This window comes from Adiantum capillus-veneris, chromosome 24 (assembly GCF_014529385.1).
Source record: "Adiantum capillus-veneris isolate H3 chromosome 24, ASM1452938v2, whole genome shotgun sequence".
Classification (NCBI taxonomy): Eukaryota; Viridiplantae; Streptophyta; class Polypodiopsida; order Polypodiales; family Pteridaceae; genus Adiantum; species Adiantum capillus-veneris.
Window position 1 is genome coordinate 3,934,278 of NC_140954.1, and position 17,899 is coordinate 3,952,176.

The 17,899-nt window shown below is 44.4% G+C and overlaps 1 protein-coding gene across 6 annotated transcripts in view; it reads right to left on the reverse strand.

Moving 5' to 3' along the window:
* Positions 1–1,778: 1,778 nt before the first annotated feature.
* The window catches only part of LOC147425857 (arginine-specific demethylase JMJ20-like), a 91,977-nt gene continuing 75,856 nt past the window's right edge, over positions 1,779–17,899 (reverse strand). For all 6 annotated transcript variants that reach the window (XM_086498480.1, XM_086498478.1, XM_086498479.1 and 3 more), the window contains one exon: positions 1,779–2,391. In XM_086498480.1, coding sequence (XP_086354606.1) covers positions 1,793–2,391 — 599 coding nt within the window. In that variant the 3' untranslated portion in view covers positions 1,779–1,792. The remainder of the gene's footprint in view (positions 2,392–17,899) is intronic.

Genomic DNA, 17,899 nt, shown 5'->3' on the forward strand with positions numbered 1-17,899 from the left:
TCACTTCTGCACATAGCTTTTCATTATAACACCAATTGTTTGAAATGAGCTTTGAAGAGTTGGGTCAATGCACTTCTGTGTTGCGAGTCATTGTGAAAAATACATTTTTTGTAGGGCCTGAAATTGAGCATTTTGGAATTCTGTTTCTAACTGCATCAGCTTATAAATTTTCTCGGATTTTCTAAAATATGTCTTGACACAGACTCCATGAACACCTCAAAGTGTTGTACCTAGCTTCAGAACATAAGCCCAAAACTCTGTATTGAACTTGTGTTGAGGGAGAAGAGTACCCTTGATTTACAATATAACTCATAGAATATGGAGAAAAACATGCAAGTTGAAGAGATTAAACTTAGATAGTAAAAGTCCAAAGATTTAAGGAGTGTGAATTTCCTTGGACATAAAATGTTGGTCCCTTCACATGAAGTAGTCCCTCAGAGAGGCCTTTCTTTTAAACACAAGTACATCTCATCTTGTTGTTCATCTCATCTACGATATGTTTTCTGGACTCCCTTGTTGCCGCTTCTCTGTTCCATCTCTACGATTCTCATCTTTCTTAAGAAATTTCTCTCCCCTTTGAGAGCTGCTTTGCACTACAACTAGCCTTGTAAAAGGAACTTGATGAACCCATTTATAAGTTTGCAGTTGAGCTTGCATACAACAAGTTGGTTTTACAATTTTCGAAACAAAATAGTTACCTGCTGCTAATCTCACTGGAGAAGCATTGCTTAATCTTGCTATCTTGGTTGCAAGTTGACATTGTACCCTTTCATCCAATATGAAAAGAATACCTACTCTCACATTACCTTGTCCACCTAGAGAAGTGGAAGGAGGGTCGTAGCCTTGCCCCCCAAAGAGCCTTGCTTTTGGAGAATTAATTTGGTGATACAATCTATGGTTTCGCAATCTGTCTGCACTCTATTGACAAATTCCCAGCCCATACTAGAGCATTCTTATACTCAAATACTGGTAATGATACTGGTAGGTTCTTAATCTTATTCAATAGCCAGGAATATTCTCATCTCCTTATTTACCTCTTCATCTCGTCTGAAGTCCCTTTTCAAAAGGGATATGATTGCAGCGTTCGAACGAGGGTGGGCAACATCAGCAATCACTGCTATAAGCCAAGCGGGCGAAGGGCTTGCTTGTTCCACCTGCACTGAAAAAGTTTTTAAAAAAAACTATGAAGCAGCCCCTGGCATCGCGCCCAGTTGTGGCATCTTGTCGCCCATTGCCTTTCCTTCACAGAGCTTTGAGAGAAAGAGAGAGTTGCCATGCAGCCACCCACGTTGAGAGAGAGAGAAATCATCTGCAACCACCCACGTTACGTGTGTGTGTGTGTGAGAGAGAGAGAGAGAGAGAGAGAGAGAGAGAGAGAGAGAGAGAGCGAGAGAGAGAGAGAGAGAGAGAGAGTCGTCAGACCATGCACACACAAAATCGCAAGAGATTCTCCTTAATGTGTCATTTCTCACAATCGAGGAGACATACTAGAGCAACATACATTAACACTAATGTCACAATGAGTCAGTTGACCACTCATTTGTACTCTCTCTCCATTAAACCAAGTCTTAAGCATCCCTTGCCTGCTTGTGGCTTGCAGATCACCCACTTGCACTAGTGCAGGCAACTCACCTGACAAAACCATCCCTACCTTAAGATGCTTCATGTTAACAAGCTGCATTATCCAACACTGCTTCAAGACTAAAATGGATTGCAAACACTCCTCCACTCATTGAAACAAACCAATTTGCGAAAGATTAATTGATCAAGCAAACCAATTTGCGTAAGAAAACTAGAAACCAATTTGATAAGCTTGTCTAAATTGATCTATAATAGCTTGAATGACCAGGATCAAAGCAGTAGGTGTTTTCACCTTCGCTGCAACAACACTGATACTTTGAGTAGTACCTTGCAACAGAAGCCCACGTGAAGTTTCCGACTTCCCCTTCTTCGAGCATTCCATATCAATTAAACTAGCACGATGGGATACTTCTGACATATCAGGAGCACAAAGACACGATCCTGATATATCAGGAGAAGTACATGGACCAATCAAATTTGACAGAAAGGTGCCATACTCTGAATTCCGAGCATTATCAACCCAGGGAATCCAATTAGCACTTTCCACTTCACCTTCATCAGGTGATGCTAACATGCATTGCTCACATGTATCCACTGAAGCTAGAAGTTGAGCTACAAGCCTGATTGATTTCAAGTTAAACAGAACTTGAGTTGAAACTTCACGACTGACAGATGTTTTTTCTATAGACGTGGAAAAAATTTCTTGTTCATGCTTCTCCTCTTTGATCGTTGACCTATTATGATGTAAGTAGGAGAGAAAAAATACCATCATTCTTCTTAGAAAAAGAAATAAGTCCTTAAAATTCATCCCTGCACAAACAAAACTCTCTCTCTCTCTCTCTCTCTCTCTCTCTCTCTCTCTCTCTCTCTCTCTGTCATGGGGGTACCCACACAGTTCATTTGGGGGCTTGTGGCTTTATACAGATCAGTTGCGGGGCAGGTACACACTCCCGGGGGGACTTTCTACCTTGATTCACTCCACTATCGGAGTGAAGCAGGGATGCCCGCTATCTCTACTTTGTTTGGTATGTATGTAGATGAGGCATCTGATTACATTACGAGACTAGGGGACATAGGAGCACAACTAGCAGGGACATGGATCCCACTTTTGTTGATAATATTGTGCTGATTTCTGACTCCCCAAAGGGAATGCAGCGCCACTTGGATGCCTTACATGTATTTGCGGAGGATAGTGGATTGTCTGTCAACCTTGGTAAAACCAAGGTTATGGTGTTTAACACCACACCGCAGTGGGTCAAGAGGTCAGCTCCCACATTTACATATGGGCAAGAGACTGTGGAGTATACAGATGCATGTACTTATCTGGGGGTAGTTTTCAGTGGCCAGTTTTTTCGCTGAGAAGAGCAGCAGAGACTAGATTGACCAGAGCCTATGCAGCCTTGGACAGACTTGAGAGGATGTGTTCGCAGTTTCAGGAACCTCGAACCAAACTTTGGCTTTTTGATACTTTGGTGACCTCAGCTACGATGTACGGGGTAGCTATGATGTACGGGGTGCAGATTTGGGGCCCTGTCACGGCAGAGCTGGCAGCACTAATGGATTGAAAGGGATGGAGAGGCCCTTGGTATCTATGATTTCCCGAATGATTAGAGCCAAGGCCTCAGTACCTCATGAGATTATTAGAGCAGAGCTAGCTGCCACTCCGGTGGTGATTGAGACACTTACTAGATCAGTCTCTTTCATACATAGCTTGTGGGACCTTCCCAGAAACAAATATGCTCGGCTTGCTCTTGAGTCCTCCCGACAGTTGGCCTTACAGGGAGGCGCGGCCTGCTAGTATGGACAGATGACTTCTTGGTTCTAGATGCATGGTTTTAGCATGGACAGACTACCTCCCTTCCAGTACTCTTTGGAGGCCCCCTCTCTCACTGTGACACGAACAAAGATTACTAGATTTATCCGTCAGGACTTGATTCACATGGACACCAGTAGAGCCTACTCAAGAGTTGGGCACGAAGATAGCTTTTTACAGAGAACGTTTTCTCCAGCTCACGGCAGATGGCTTTGTAGTCAGGCCGAGCTATATGGATACGCATGTTTCGATTGAGGCCAAGGTATGTCTTGTATGCAGAGGGAGAGCCAGAGACAAAGCTGCATTACATATGTCATTGCTCCACATACTATGAGATTCACGGGCGATTCCATTGCTTATTGATGGAGGGTTTTGGACCACTTTTCATAGTTATGGGATACCAGGATCAGAGATGCTTGGGTTTGTTCTTGCTCAAGTTAAGGAGACTTAGAGATCGCTTGTTGAGGCGACCAGAGAGACAGACTTAGTGTCAGGTTACAGACTATTTCAGGCCAGCCATTACCACTAGACAGCTAGACAGGCAGGTTTTGCAGCATAGTTCGGATCCCACCTCCACTAGAGGCACAATGATCGACTATGCGATGGACCTAGGGGGATCGAAACGTCCACGATTATAGAGGAGGGCATCCAAGCATAGACGGAGATTACAGATGAGGATGAGGATTATTTTGGGCGCACCAGCACAACACCCAGTCAGGTTTTTGACCATGGAGGACATCGAGGAGATCCGACACCGACCGATGCTGGATTTACTCTGAGCTGGTGGATTATCCCCTTCTTAGTAGCTTAAGTTTCTTGCATCCCTCATTATTTTGTACCATTGTATCGACTAGAGAGTCTCTAGTCTTTCCCCCACTTTCACTTTCACTTTTACTTTCACTTTCACTACAACATTTTGTTTAGGATGTTAGTCTTTCTTTCAGCACACAGACTTTATATTAGATTCACCAGTTTGTAACTTGTTGGTCTCATAGGTCATTTTGGCCTTTTGTAGACGTTAATATGTCATTTCATTCTCTCTCTCTCTCTCTCTCTCTCTCTCTCTCTCTCTCTCTCTCTCTCTCTCTCTCTCTCTCTCTCTCTCTCTCTCTCTCTCTCTCTTTTCTAAGAAAAAATCTTCTTATTGAAATAAACATCTCAAGGGCACAGACTAAAGATAACTGTACAAGGCCGATCACTACAAAGGTGCAATCTCTTAATCCTCAAAATATACAAAAAATACCAGGACTACTACTTGGTTTTCAAGACTCTCATATCTCCTAGCATGTACATTTTTCTACAAGCCACAAGGGGAAAAAAAATTCCCCTCTACTATGTCATGAGCACAGCTAGAGTAACATCTCTCTCAGAATTGCATGAAGGTACAACAATGTCCCTAGGAGCCCTATCTGGCTCAAGAGAAGCGGGTGGAATTTCTAGAAGTGCAAGCTTGAAGAGGTGGATAGGCAGTCGTTGAATATCTTCATGCCTAAGACCGTTTGTTTGGGAGGAGTGTTCATTGCTGCTGTTTATTTTTATGTCCAGAAACATACATCTGTAAGCATTTGTGTTGCATCTTGATGTGTCAACCACTGAATATTCCTAATTGGGTGAGATTGCCTGGGTATATAACTTTAGTGCATCAAGACACCCCTTTAGAGATTAGCACGGTCTAGGTGTGATGGCTAATTTTGCTACGCTAGAATATCAAGAGCTTCAATTTCGAAAGAGAAAACTGAATGACCCTCCAGCTTAGCTTGACCCTCGGATATTTTTTATCTAACTTGAGTTGTTTTGCAGATATAAACGCAGACGATTACTCTTCTTGTAAAGAGGGTGTGTCACAAAATGTTGACGTGTCTACCACTGAAGGCCAAGAGGGTTATACCTCCCTAATCCTAGCCGAAGCCAACCTGCAGATCCTGGCTGAGGGGCCTAAACCCTAACTAAAAAGGAGCAGAAGAAGAAGACCTACCAAATTGCTGAAGATGGCCGTGGGGCTTAAAAGACAAAAGGGGTTATGATTAAAAATCTTGACCCAACCAACTTACAAATCATTGGCCCGAGGGGCCTAAACACTAGCATAAAACAAGGTGCTTGCTTTTGGACCAGCTGCTTTTAGAACTAACGCTTTTCATGTGAGATGCTTTTGGATAGGCCAAGGGCCTTCTAATATGTTGTGTGGGCTCTCTCTCTGGATTCTATTGTGTGGAGAAGCATAGCAGAGTTCCTAGAGCTTGTACTTTGTGGAAGCAATATAAAGAAATAAGGAAAGGGGTGCCAGGTTGGCATGCCGTGCTCATCCCGTTACAAAGTGGAGGGACCAGAACATCTACTCTTCCCACACATTGTCTCAATCCTCTCCCTTCTATCTCTCTCAAGTTCTATTTATTTTCAGCTTATCCATTGCTTATGTGCGCTCCTGTTTGTGACACTGGTATCAAAGCTCGGTCGTCTCTCTTTTTTTTTGCAGAGGAGGACCATTCTGAAAAGGAATGGGAAGAACCATGATGTGTCAAGGGAGAACCGCTGAAGAAGAGTTTCAGCAAGTACGAGTTCAACTTGCAGAATTGCAGCAGCTGTAACAAACTTGGACACTCCAAGTCAAGATTCCACCACGACAGAGCAAAGATTCACTTCAAAACAGTTCACAATTCACAATTGATTCGACACAGCCAGGCGGAATTCCGTGCCTAGAGATATTGGCCCCAAAGACTCGCGTCCCTTTCGGTATTTTTTTTTTTATTAATTTGTCACGTGACACATCCAACCCTATGTGTCCGTGGACAAGCTACAGCATGATCAGGGTTCGGTTACTCCAGTCAAGTCTAGATTAGCAGTGATCTGGCACTTTTGTGAGTCTATTCGTAGACCGTGCATGCCCAGTCACTGAGTGTAGATGCATATCCTCTGGTTGCACACATCATGATCATCAATATTCCCTTCAGAATCCATCAGATTCAGTCAGGGGAATTTTCCACTGCATTTAGCCTATTTTCCCTATTTTTGGTTATTTTCACTTATTATTTTTAAGTGACTTTCGAACAAAAGTAGGTAGGGCAATTTTGCTAAGTTAATATATAAGCAAACCCAAGTTAGCACTTTCTGGCAGAAGAGGCAGCATGAGCACATGCTCAACAGGCACCTTCTCAGCAGGACCCCAAAGGCTTCTAGCGTTTTTGCTCCACAGCATCTTGGCTAGGGTTTTTGGACAAGACACAGCAGATCAGCCAGCGTTTTACATTTGCAGAGCCACGGCGACAAGACCACAGCAGATCAGCCTAGCGTTTTTGCATCTGCAGAATCCCGGCGACAGAAACTCCATTTTCAGCCCTAGCGTTTTGTAGATCTATCGCAACAGAATCAGCCCTAGGACCAGCGTTTTCAGTTTTCAGCAGTCAGACATCGCAGATCAAGCCCCAAACATAGCAGATCTCACCTTCTCGCAGCAGTTCCTTGCCGCACGGTCAGTTTCCACAAAGTTTACAGTTTCAGCCCGGAAAACGCAGATTTCAGCATCTGCGTTTTCAGCGCGTCGTCGTCGCATCGTCGTCATCGACATCGTCACCGACATAGAGTCAGAATTCAGTAGATAGAAGATTAGCAGATTTCAGCCCATAGCGATTTTGGACAACAGTAGAAAGATTGCAGATTTCAGCCCTTAGGTCGACTTCGTCATCACCGTCGTCATCGTCGACGTAGCCTAGACTTGCATCAGTCTCATACATACCGTTTGTACCAGATTGTGCAATCATAAGTAGACCACTCTTGCCGACGAGTGTGGGGCCTTCAGAGGAGGGTTTTACAACGTCTCTGGTGTCGTATCTCTCTTCTCTCTCTCTATCTCTCAGTCTCATACACTTACACGCACAATGTCCATTCACTTTGTTTGTGATCGTAGCACTCTCTCATTAAGAACGGAAGGCTCTACCTTCGATAAGAACAAAAGGAACCTTGAGCACAATTCGGAGCACTCATCTTGAACAAAGCGCAAACATTCATTCCGCTGCACCTAACATAATCTGTGTTCAAAGTACAAGAGAGTGGGAGGTTCTCACTCTCAGACTCTGCGTCCAGATGCTCTGAGTTGTGAGGCCCTGCCCACTAATTTATAGGTTTACAAGGGATGACCAAAAAGCAAATCCCCAAAAGCTTTTCTTTTAAAAGCTTGTAAAAATAAAGCAATGTTCCAAAAGCTTCTCAATTCAATTGTGTAGAATTCAGCCCTGCGTTAAAGCAATTTTCCGTACGCTTTGCCACGTCAGCAGGTCAATGCAAAAAGCGCCGCAAATCACGGAAGTCAATACGGTATGCCACGTCAGCAAGTTCAACGTGAATTCCAAAAATCTGCCACGTCAGCCTGATGTATTTTACCAGGTCTGTACCCTACTGAGTGTGTCTGGGCATGCCACGTCAGCAGTTTGTGACATACCCCGCTCTTGAAAGCATTGTAATCGCCCTCGATTACAATGCAAAACAGTCAGAGGCCATAAACTATCTTAGCAGACACTGACTGTTAGTACCGACGCACTAGGAACAACACATCCAACACATGTACCAATCGACAGTCACATCACAAGACATCACTTGACATCACAGGACATCACAAGACAAATCACATTCAAAAATCATTCCAATCTCAAACCATGATTAATCGGCAACGTATTTAGCAATCGCATCTAGATCCAATCGGGACCTTTCAAATGCCCGATTGACTAATCCTTACTGCAATCATGTCTATAGAGATTTATCACACCAAAATGCTGCAGTCATTTCGTCTATCAGTTCCTACACTCAAACAAGTCAAGTACAAATCAGTAACATATATCAGGAATTCCAAATCTTAAAGTCATTACAGCATAATACTATCAGCTCACAGTATCCTTGAAACCCAATAAGGACATCAGTGACTTATCAAAAATTGGGGCAATCTGTTGACAAAGGAGCGGAGTGACTCCCCTCTTGTGCAAGCCCGCTACACCAAATTCCACCCAAGCTGAAATTGGGGTTCTATCGGAGTAGACTATGCTAAACCGAATGCTTCAAGGTAAAGGTTCACAATCTGAGGAGTATCTGTTAGGTCCTCCTCCTCCATCCACTTCGCATCCAATGCGAGATAGTTCTTGAATTTAACCAAGAACCGCCTTATCGCTTTACCTTTTATCTTTCTATCTTTATGTGCCAATATCTGTTCTGGAACGAGTATCTCCTCGCTTTCCTCCACTTCGGGTTGCTCATCTGGCTCTCCATCATCGGGCACAACGCCTTTAAAAGGCTTCAAGAGACTCACATGAAAAGCATTGTGAATTCTCAAAGTATCAGGCAACTTCAATCTAAAGGAGATGTCATTTATCTTTTTGGTTATCTAAAAAGGTCCATAATATCTCATGCTAAGCTTTGGAAAAAGCCGCTCCTTTCCCTTTTTCTTTCTAAGGTGAGCCTTCTCAAAACGTAAGAGCACCCAATCGTTCTCCTTTAATTTCAAATTGCGACGATGTCAATCTGCTGCCTTTTTGTGTCTTTCCTGAGAATTCTGTAAAGCCTCCTCGACCTTGGCAAAAGTTGTGTCCAAGTCCCTTGTGTATTGGTCGGCTTCAAAAAATCTTATCTTTCGTGCTTAAGAAGGGTGGAACCTTCGGAGCACCTTCAATAATCTCAAATGGCGCCTTCCCCGTCGAAGATTGAATCGTGTTATTGTAGGCAAATTCCACCAAGGGCAAATACTTTTCCCATTGAGTCTTCTGATTTGAAATGTAAGACTTCAATAAATCCAGTACGACTGAATTTGCAATCTCAGATTGCCTATCTATCTACTGCGGGTGAAAAGATGACGAGAACAGCAATCGTGTATCAATGTTCTGCCATCCAAAACAAATCGTGAATCAAGGATCTCTGTCAGAGACAATTGTCTCAGGCATGCCATGTAATCTGAATATCTGGGCAATGAACAGTCTTGCTAAGTGATCCGGCTTGACTATTTTCTTCACCGAAATGAAATAAGCTTGCTAGCTAAATCTGTCAATAACAGTCCAGATACCATCGTGCCCACTCTGTGTCTTCGAGAGATCAAAAATGAAATCCACAGCAATACTTTCCCAGGGGCGGGTGGGAATGGGTGAAGGATGTAACAATCCTTGTGCTTTATGTCTGTCAAACTTAACCTTCTGGCATACCAAGCAACTGCGTACAAAATCGTCCGCGTCCTTCTTGAGTCCCGACAGAATAAGTATTTGTCCATACCTTTCAAGGTGGTATCAATGCCGCGGTGACCCGTAAATGGTGGACAGTGACATTCGGTTAGAACCTTTTCCCTCAACGGCTGTGTAACACACAACATCCTTTTCTTCATTAAGTAGCCATCCCGAATAGAATATCCCGCTACTACCTCCCCATTCTGTATTTGACCGAATACATCTGCAAAATCTGGATTTGTGGCATACTGATCGATCATGTCCTCGAAGCTTCTATGACGTATCGCGGAAATAGCCAATTCCAACGGCTTCCGGGACAAAGCATCTGCCACCAAGTTCTTTTGTCCCTGCACATGGACAATTTGGAAGTGAAATTGTGACAAGATGTTTGCCCACCGCATCTGCTTTTCCGATAGCTGCTTCTGTGACAAGAAGTAGCGTAAACTTTGGTGATCTGTGAAGACCCTAAAATCGGCTCCGAGTAGGTAATGTCGCCACTGAGTAAGAGCATGGATAACTGCCAAAAGCTCTTTCTCATATATCTGTGCTGTCAATTCCGGCCTTGAAAACAATCGGCTCTCATAGGCAATGACATGGCCTTCTTGCATTAAGACTGCACCCACTCTACTACCACAAGTATCACAATATACCTCGAATGACTTTTGCAAATCCGGCAAAGTCAAAACTGATCCCGCGGTCAATTTCTCTTTCAATGTCCGAAAGGCAGTCACCTCTGTTGGTCCCCACGAGAAAGGGACTCCTTTCTGTGTCAAGATATGCAAAGGGGAAGCAACCTCTGCAAACTTTCTAATGAACCGCCAGTAGTAAGAACATAAGCCCAAGAAGCTTCTAACTTCATGGACATTCTTCAAATCGGACCAATCACGTATAGTCTCAATCTTGATCGGGTCCATCTGCACTCTTGTTGCTGAGACGATGTGTCCCAAAAAGTGTATCTCTGGTAGGAAAATTTTTCTTTGCATAAATCACCAACTTGTAATCTCGCAATGCTTGAAAGACTTGTAGCAGATGTTCTCTATGTTCTGCCTCATCTTTGGAGAAGACAATAATGTCATCAAAGAAAGTGCCAACAAAAGATCTGTACTCTCTGAAAATCCTGTCCATCATTCGGTTAAAGGTCGTTGGAGCATTGGTAAGGCCAAAAGGCATCACCAAAAATTCGAATAAATCGAAGGTCTTCCGGAAAGCTATCTTGTAGACATCTCCCGGCGTGATTAGGATCTGATGATATCCGCTCTTCAAATCGATCCTGCTGAAACAAGAGGATCCCTGTAGTCGGTCTAGAATATCTTCGATCCTAAAAATCGGAAATCTGTTCTTGATGGTGATTTTGTTGAGAGCTCTATAATCAATGCACATTCTCCAAGATCCTTCTTTCTTCAAAACCAACAACACCGGAGAGCAGTAAGGTGAAGAACTCGGCTGGATAAGACCCTTTTCCAAGAGGTCTTTCACTTGGTTCATAATTTCTTCATTCTGGGCTCGGCTCACACGGTAAGGTGGCCGGTTCGATGGTATGCTTCCAGGTATCAGATCGATGGTATGATCCTCAGGACGAGTTGGTGGCAACTCGCCTGGCAGGCCCTCAGAAAAGCAATCGGCATGAGTGTGGAGAAAATCTTGGCGTTCTTTATCAAGTTCAGACATATTTGTCCTGTGTTCATCATTCAACTCTTTCAAAAAGATCGAGTAAACGAACAGACTGGATTTCATTAATTTTGAAACGGCCGAAGCCGATACAATAGGGACAGACTCGCCCTTAAGTTTCACATTAAGTACGAGAACCTGAGCGAGTGCGACTAGACATAGATGTATCCAATTTACTATCACGCAAAGTATGCACCAACCATTTAGGCATACCCCTAGCCTCTTCATTCTCAGCCCTTTCCACATCAAGTACAACATGCACGTCTGCATCAATAACACGCTGATCTGTACCCCCATAGGCTGTACATTTACCTCACTAGAACATTCAATTTTTCTCCATTTGCCTCATTGGAACTTACATTTAAGTTTCCACCGTTAAAAAGAGACAATAGAGTGTCATAGCTGTCCTGTGAGCTTACATTACTATCCTTGGTACATGATAACAAGGGCTAAACAGAATCCTCCACAAATACATCATCTCGTGAAACCAAGATACGCTTTGTTTGCGGATATTACAACCAGTAACCCTTGCTTTCAGGATTGTAACCAACAAAAATGCATTTGACAACCTTATCATCCAATTTTTTGCAGTGCTTTTGTGGTACCAAAGCATAAGCTAAGCATCGTAGATGCTGATGTGAGCATTAGATGGCTTCTTATCATGCCATGCTTCATAAGGAGTCTTAGACTGCAAGGCTTTGGTAGGACACCTGGTAAGTACATAAGTAGCACACATAACAACCTCAAGCCAAAACGAATGTGGTAAAGCTTGACTCTGGACATACATCATGCCATATCTATAAGTGACCTGTTTTTCTTTTAGCAACACCATTTTGTTGAGGCGTATACGGCACTGCACATTGATGTTTTATCCCACGACTGCTAGAAATGCATTAAACTCGCGAGACATATACTCCCCCCCTCGATCTGAACGGAGGGTGCCCATAGTACATTTAAGACATTTTCAATCATAATCAGAAATTGCTTGAAGCATATAAAACACTTCTGACTTAGCTTTAAGTAGATACACCCATGCATGCCTGGAGTAATTATCAATGAAAGTCACGAATTACAAGTAATTACCCAAGGATGGAGTTTGCATACGCCCACAAACATTATTGTGCACAAGTTTACACCTGTAGCCCGCCAACTTCCTTGTCGCATTTCTCGTTGTGCATCTACATCCCGTACCCTCTTCCCTTTCGGTCCCGTCTTAGCCTTCAACATCCCTTGCTTTCAAGTGCAATTTGCCTACAGACATTGGGTGTTTCCAACCTCGGTAGGGTGGTTCCTGCCCTGCAATGCATGCTTTGGCAAGCGAGAGCATTAAATTGTGTTGATGCTTCTTTTGCACAATGTTTTGAAACCTCTTGGAGGGGCTCCCCAGTCTTGTTTCAACCCAGCCTGAAGTGAACCTTGCAAGCAAGGACCCTACATTGGTCTTCGTGGACGTGCAGAAAGTGCTCACTCTCACATGTCATCCTCCTGTACAAGCTGCTTGACGGGTTTGGTTTTTGTTCATTTTCTCGCCTTTCTTTACTTTATTTTTAGTTTTCAGCTTGCAATTCCTTGCAGTGGTTGGTGTGTGTGTGTGTGTGTGTGTGTTGGGGGTGTGCAGAGTTTGGTTTTGCATGCATTGTATTCCTCGCGCTCTTTAATATGACTTGTGTGTGTGCGCATGCACACCTGTGTTTGGGTGGCTGTGTGGGTGTTGGTGGAGTCTGTTATTAGAGCATGTTTTTTGCTTGATTTCCTTGGCTTCCTTCTTTTGTTGTTTACTTCATCGTCTTCCTTGTTTCCTTGTGTTTCCTGCATTGGGCTGGATAGGTTTGCTATTGTTAGCTTGCCGCTCTGCTCTCTACTCACTCTAAAACTTGTCCTCCTCAAATCCTCCTTCACTGTCTTCTTGGAGTTCCTTCCCTACATCTGGTCCTCAGGAGCCAACTTCAGCAAGTGGACTGGTTTTTATATTGGATGATAGCACCTTGTTAGCTCTGGTTCAATGCTTTCTTGCTCAGCTTTTGGCATCCTCCTGCAATTCCTTGGTGGTGTCCGTTGCCCCTTCTCTCTCATCTTCGTCAGTGGTTGCTCTCTCCCTTGTGTTTATCCATTGCCTTTTGTTGTCAGATTATACCAGCTAGCGGGCTATGCCTGAAGTTAGAGCTCTCACTATTGCAGATGTTCCTTGTCTTTTTCACCGCTAGTGGCTTTTGGTGGTTCAAGTTTTGATATACAATAGAGGAGTTTGTTTTTGGTGGAAGTGACTATCTTTCAGAGGCTGTTGTCATCCTCTCTCCATTTAGCTTGCCAAGGTACTTTTTACTCTCTTTAGTTTTTACCTTGGCTTTTAGTTTTTTGAGTCGCCATGTGGCTAGTTGTATCTGGTTTTTACATTGTTTAGATCGCCACCTTTGGGCTTGCTTTGTAATAATTGATGTATTTACCCTCAAAATTGGCACAATTTGGGCATTCTAAGGGATCTTTCGAGTAATAGAAATCAACTTCTTTCTCTGTCACAAACAAACGCGCATCCATGCGGGCGCACGCGCGCGCGCGCGCACACACACACACACAGATGAAATGAAATGACATATTAACGTCTACAAAAGGCCAAAATGACCTATGAGACCAACAAGTTACAAACTGGTGAATCTAATACAAAGTCTGTGTGCTGAAAGAAAGACTAACATCCTAAACAAAATGTTGTAGTGAAAGTGAAAGTGGGGGAAAGACTAGAGACTCTCTAATCAATACAAAGGCACAAAATAATGAGGGGTGCAAGAAACTTAAGTACTAAGAAGGAGAGGTCGTGCGTTAGAGCTCTTTGCACATTTTCCGCACCGATCTCCATCGCTCTCCCTTCATGGCGCCGCGCTGGGCGTGCATGTCATACCCTCCCACGTATTGCCGAACTACTACAGATGTAGCAGCTGCGACGAACTGCCCCATCTGACGCTCCGCCAACCCCTCCCTTTACTTCGACACCCCTTCTCCCTTCACTCCCGTCACCTGCCTTTGTGTCCTGTGCTAGTTTTCTTGATTTCTACGTTTTTCTTTCACTCACAGGTTTCTTTTCGATTGCTTGGTTGTTGCTTGTCTGCTTGTTGTGCCTATCTGCGATTCTTTGTTTTGTGTGATTGCTTGTAGCTGCATGTGTTTGTGTGTCGTTGCCTGTGTGGGGTGTGGATGCGTGTATGGTTGCTTGTTTGCATGTTGTTGTATGTTCTTGCTGTTTCGTTTCATGTTTGGTGGAAGTAGGTTCGATGGTTTTGGAGTGTGTTGAGGGTGGCAAGCATGAGAGGTTTACCCTCGCCTAGCTTCTTTTGCAGGTTGAAGAATGTCATAGGCCAGTTGACTTGCCAGGGATGGATAGAGGTCATCTCTCTCCCGGGTGTTTGGTGCAGAGTTGATTTGTAGCGGTGATTCTTATTCTGCTAGGATGCGTCGTTTTTACGGCCTTGGAGACTTGGGAGTCTTCTCTCAGAGGTTCTTTGGTGGAGTTTTCAGTGGGTGACCTGTTTTTGCTTCAGCTCTTTGTTACTTTCTTCCCTTACTCCCTTGCTCCTAGCTTTTGTAAATTCACCTATCTTTTGTAACTCTGTATCACTGATAGTTTTTCCCCTACAATTTGTGGATCTTGAACATTTCAGAAGTTTTTTCACTATCAGATCCATAATATTTTGTGTGCCTATGCCATGGGCACATGTAATGCCTTTGTTCCTGTAACTCTGATTACGTAATACGAAAGGGTAACAAGCCCCACTTTTTTTTTTTTTTTTTGGGGGGGGGGGGGGGGGGGGGGGGAGAGAGAGAGAGAGAGAGAGAGAGAGAGAGAGAGAACACCACCCTTTGCCACACACCCACATCCTACCACCTCTACACATTTGGAACCATTCGCTCCACCTCTTTTGTATGCCCCTCCACCTCTTCCTGTTCCTTGATCCTTCATAGCTAGTGCTCCTGTAGCTTGGCAGTTTTCTTGAGCCGAGTAGAGTGGAGATGGCACATGTCCTTCAGTGAGACGACTGCACATTTTGCAACGTGCCCAGAAGGCACGCTCTCTACTCGGCAGAGCAGTAAGAGTCCCATGTTCTCCTTCTCAACCTTTTGGCAGCGTAAGGAGCTGATGTCACAAACAGGTGACATGGCATGCCCGGACACACACAGTAGGCTACAGGCCCGAGAAAACACAGCAGGCTGACGTGGCAGATTTTCGGAATTCACGCTGAACTTGCTGACGTGGCATGCCATACGGACTTCCCGTGATTTGCGACGCTTTTTGCGCTGACCTGCTAACAGGGCAAAGCGTACGGAAAACTGCTTTAACGCAGGGCTGAATTCTACGTAAGTGAATTGAGAAGCTTTTGGAACATTGCTTTATTTTTACAAGCTTTTAAAAGAAAAGCTTTTGGGGCTTTGCTTTTTGGGCATCCCTTATAAACCTATAAATTAGTGGGCACGGCCCTCACAACTCAGAGCATCTCGACGCAGAGTCTGAGAGTGAGAACCCTCCCACTCTCTTGTACTTTGAGCACAGATTAATACAAAAAGAAACACCGAAAGGGGCGCCAGTCTTTGGGGCCAATATCTCTAGGCACGGAACTCTGTCAGGCCGTGTCGAATCAATTGTGAACTGTGAACTGTTTTGAAGTGAATCTCTGTTGTGTCGTGGTAGAACCTTGACTTGGAGTGTCCAACTTTGTTACAGCGCTATCAGAGCGCAGCCGATTACTCTGCTACTGGGAAATCCGATCCTCTTCTCGCGGCACTTATGGATTCCAACAACGAACAATCGACTTCCTCTGCATCTAGGGATGCGGGAAGAGATCATGAAGAAGATTCTCACGAAGAGTACGGCCCGCCTCGGCCTACTCATGCGGAGACTGAAGAGATGGAACGTCGACAATTGGTTGACGACGCAACGAAGATGATGATCAGCCTTGCGAAGGATCCGAAATTTGCAAAATTTTTGACTCAAACATCCTTCGACAAAGTGCACACCCAGTGGCAGAAGGCCACAAAGCCAACCCTCAAAACGGCACTCAAGAAACCTCCTACTCTAAGGATGTTTACAGAGCAAGAAGTGGAAGAGGTGGTTGATACACGAATTACTCAACTTTTTGACGCGAACAACAAAGCCAAAATGCAAGACAAAAAGCAGAAGAAAGGAACTGACTTCCCAGGTTATTTGGGTCGTCAATCTACTTTTGCCTCGGTAAGAAAGCAGAAGAAGCGTGTTCGATTTGAAAGAGTATCCAGTTCTTCTTCTTCTTCTTCTTCTGACAGTTCTTCTAGCTCTTCTGACTCGAGTGATGAAGATAGGGAATGGAAAAAGCGAAGCAAAAAGCAAAGCTTCGGAAAGGGCAAGAAAAAGGCAAAAAAGCCTAAGTTGTGCCCAGTTTTTGACAGTTCTACAGAGGACTCGTCTTCAAATAGTTCGGACTCCCACGATCACAGATTTTACGCAAAGAAGAAGCATTTTTATAAAGCCAACCAGTATGACTTTCTCGAAGATAAAAGCAAGAAAGTTTGAGAATTTAAAGAAGGTGAACAGTCAATTAAGTTTTGACACTTTTTTTGGATTCCGAGATGCTTCGAGGGCTTTGGCCTTCATACAACAATTTGATATAGCTTTCTCTGGAGGGCATTACACAGAGCACTCCAAGATTCGGAGGGCTACCTCTTTCTTCAAGGGAAATGCTCGAACATGGTGGTCCACTCTTATATTAAACAAGAAAGCGCCAGTTAAATGGCTGAAATTTAAATGGCCTATTATTTCTTCTTGGCTGACTCAGGAGTACGAACGAGACATACAAACTGCTTGGAATGTTCTTCGGATGACCAAGAGAAATTCTTTGGATGCATACTGCGAGAGGTTTTGGAGCTCTTTTCTACTTGTTCTTCATTTAAGAAGATCTTGTTTAAAGAACAGATTGAGCCGTTTTGTTGCGGACTTCCTCCAGAGATCCGAGATCACTGCTTCGAACAAAAGTCAGATTCTATTCAGAATTGATGGGTCATGTGAAACGGGTTTTGCCATACAGACACACGGAGGATTCTTCTCCGCCACAGAGGGACTCCATGGCAGCCCCCTCGCCTGACCCCACAGAACCCACCATCCGACTTGCTCTCTCGCCGACAGAGCAAGCGAGCTTAGAGGCAGAGGTGGCGCGCCTTCAAGCCACCTCTGTTATCTGCAAGATTCTCGACACCAGACCCAACAGCGGGGAGGTGCGTGATCTCCTCCAGGCCCGCCTTCTCGTAGAGGTGGGCAAGATCCTCGATGTTCAGCTTCTCGGACGTGGCTACTATCAAATAGAGTTTGAGACTCCCGAGATGGTGTCCAAGATCATCGCGATGAGCCCCTTGGCCATCCGAGCAGTTCGAGCACACTTTCGACAGTGGCGCAACGGTTTCCACCCAGCTACCGACGTTCTTGTCGAGGAGGCAGCCTTGCCCATCTCAGTCTACTTCTCCAGCCTGCGAAGGGAGTACCTTTCGCTCCTTTTCAGGATAGGCTCAACGATTGGGACTGTCCTGGAGACCATAGTTACAGGGGACGGGGGGGACGGGCCCTAGGGCCAGGGAACGGCTGGGAATGCCGAGGGATGGACGGAAAACGGGCCGGACGGGCGGGTCGCAGGGG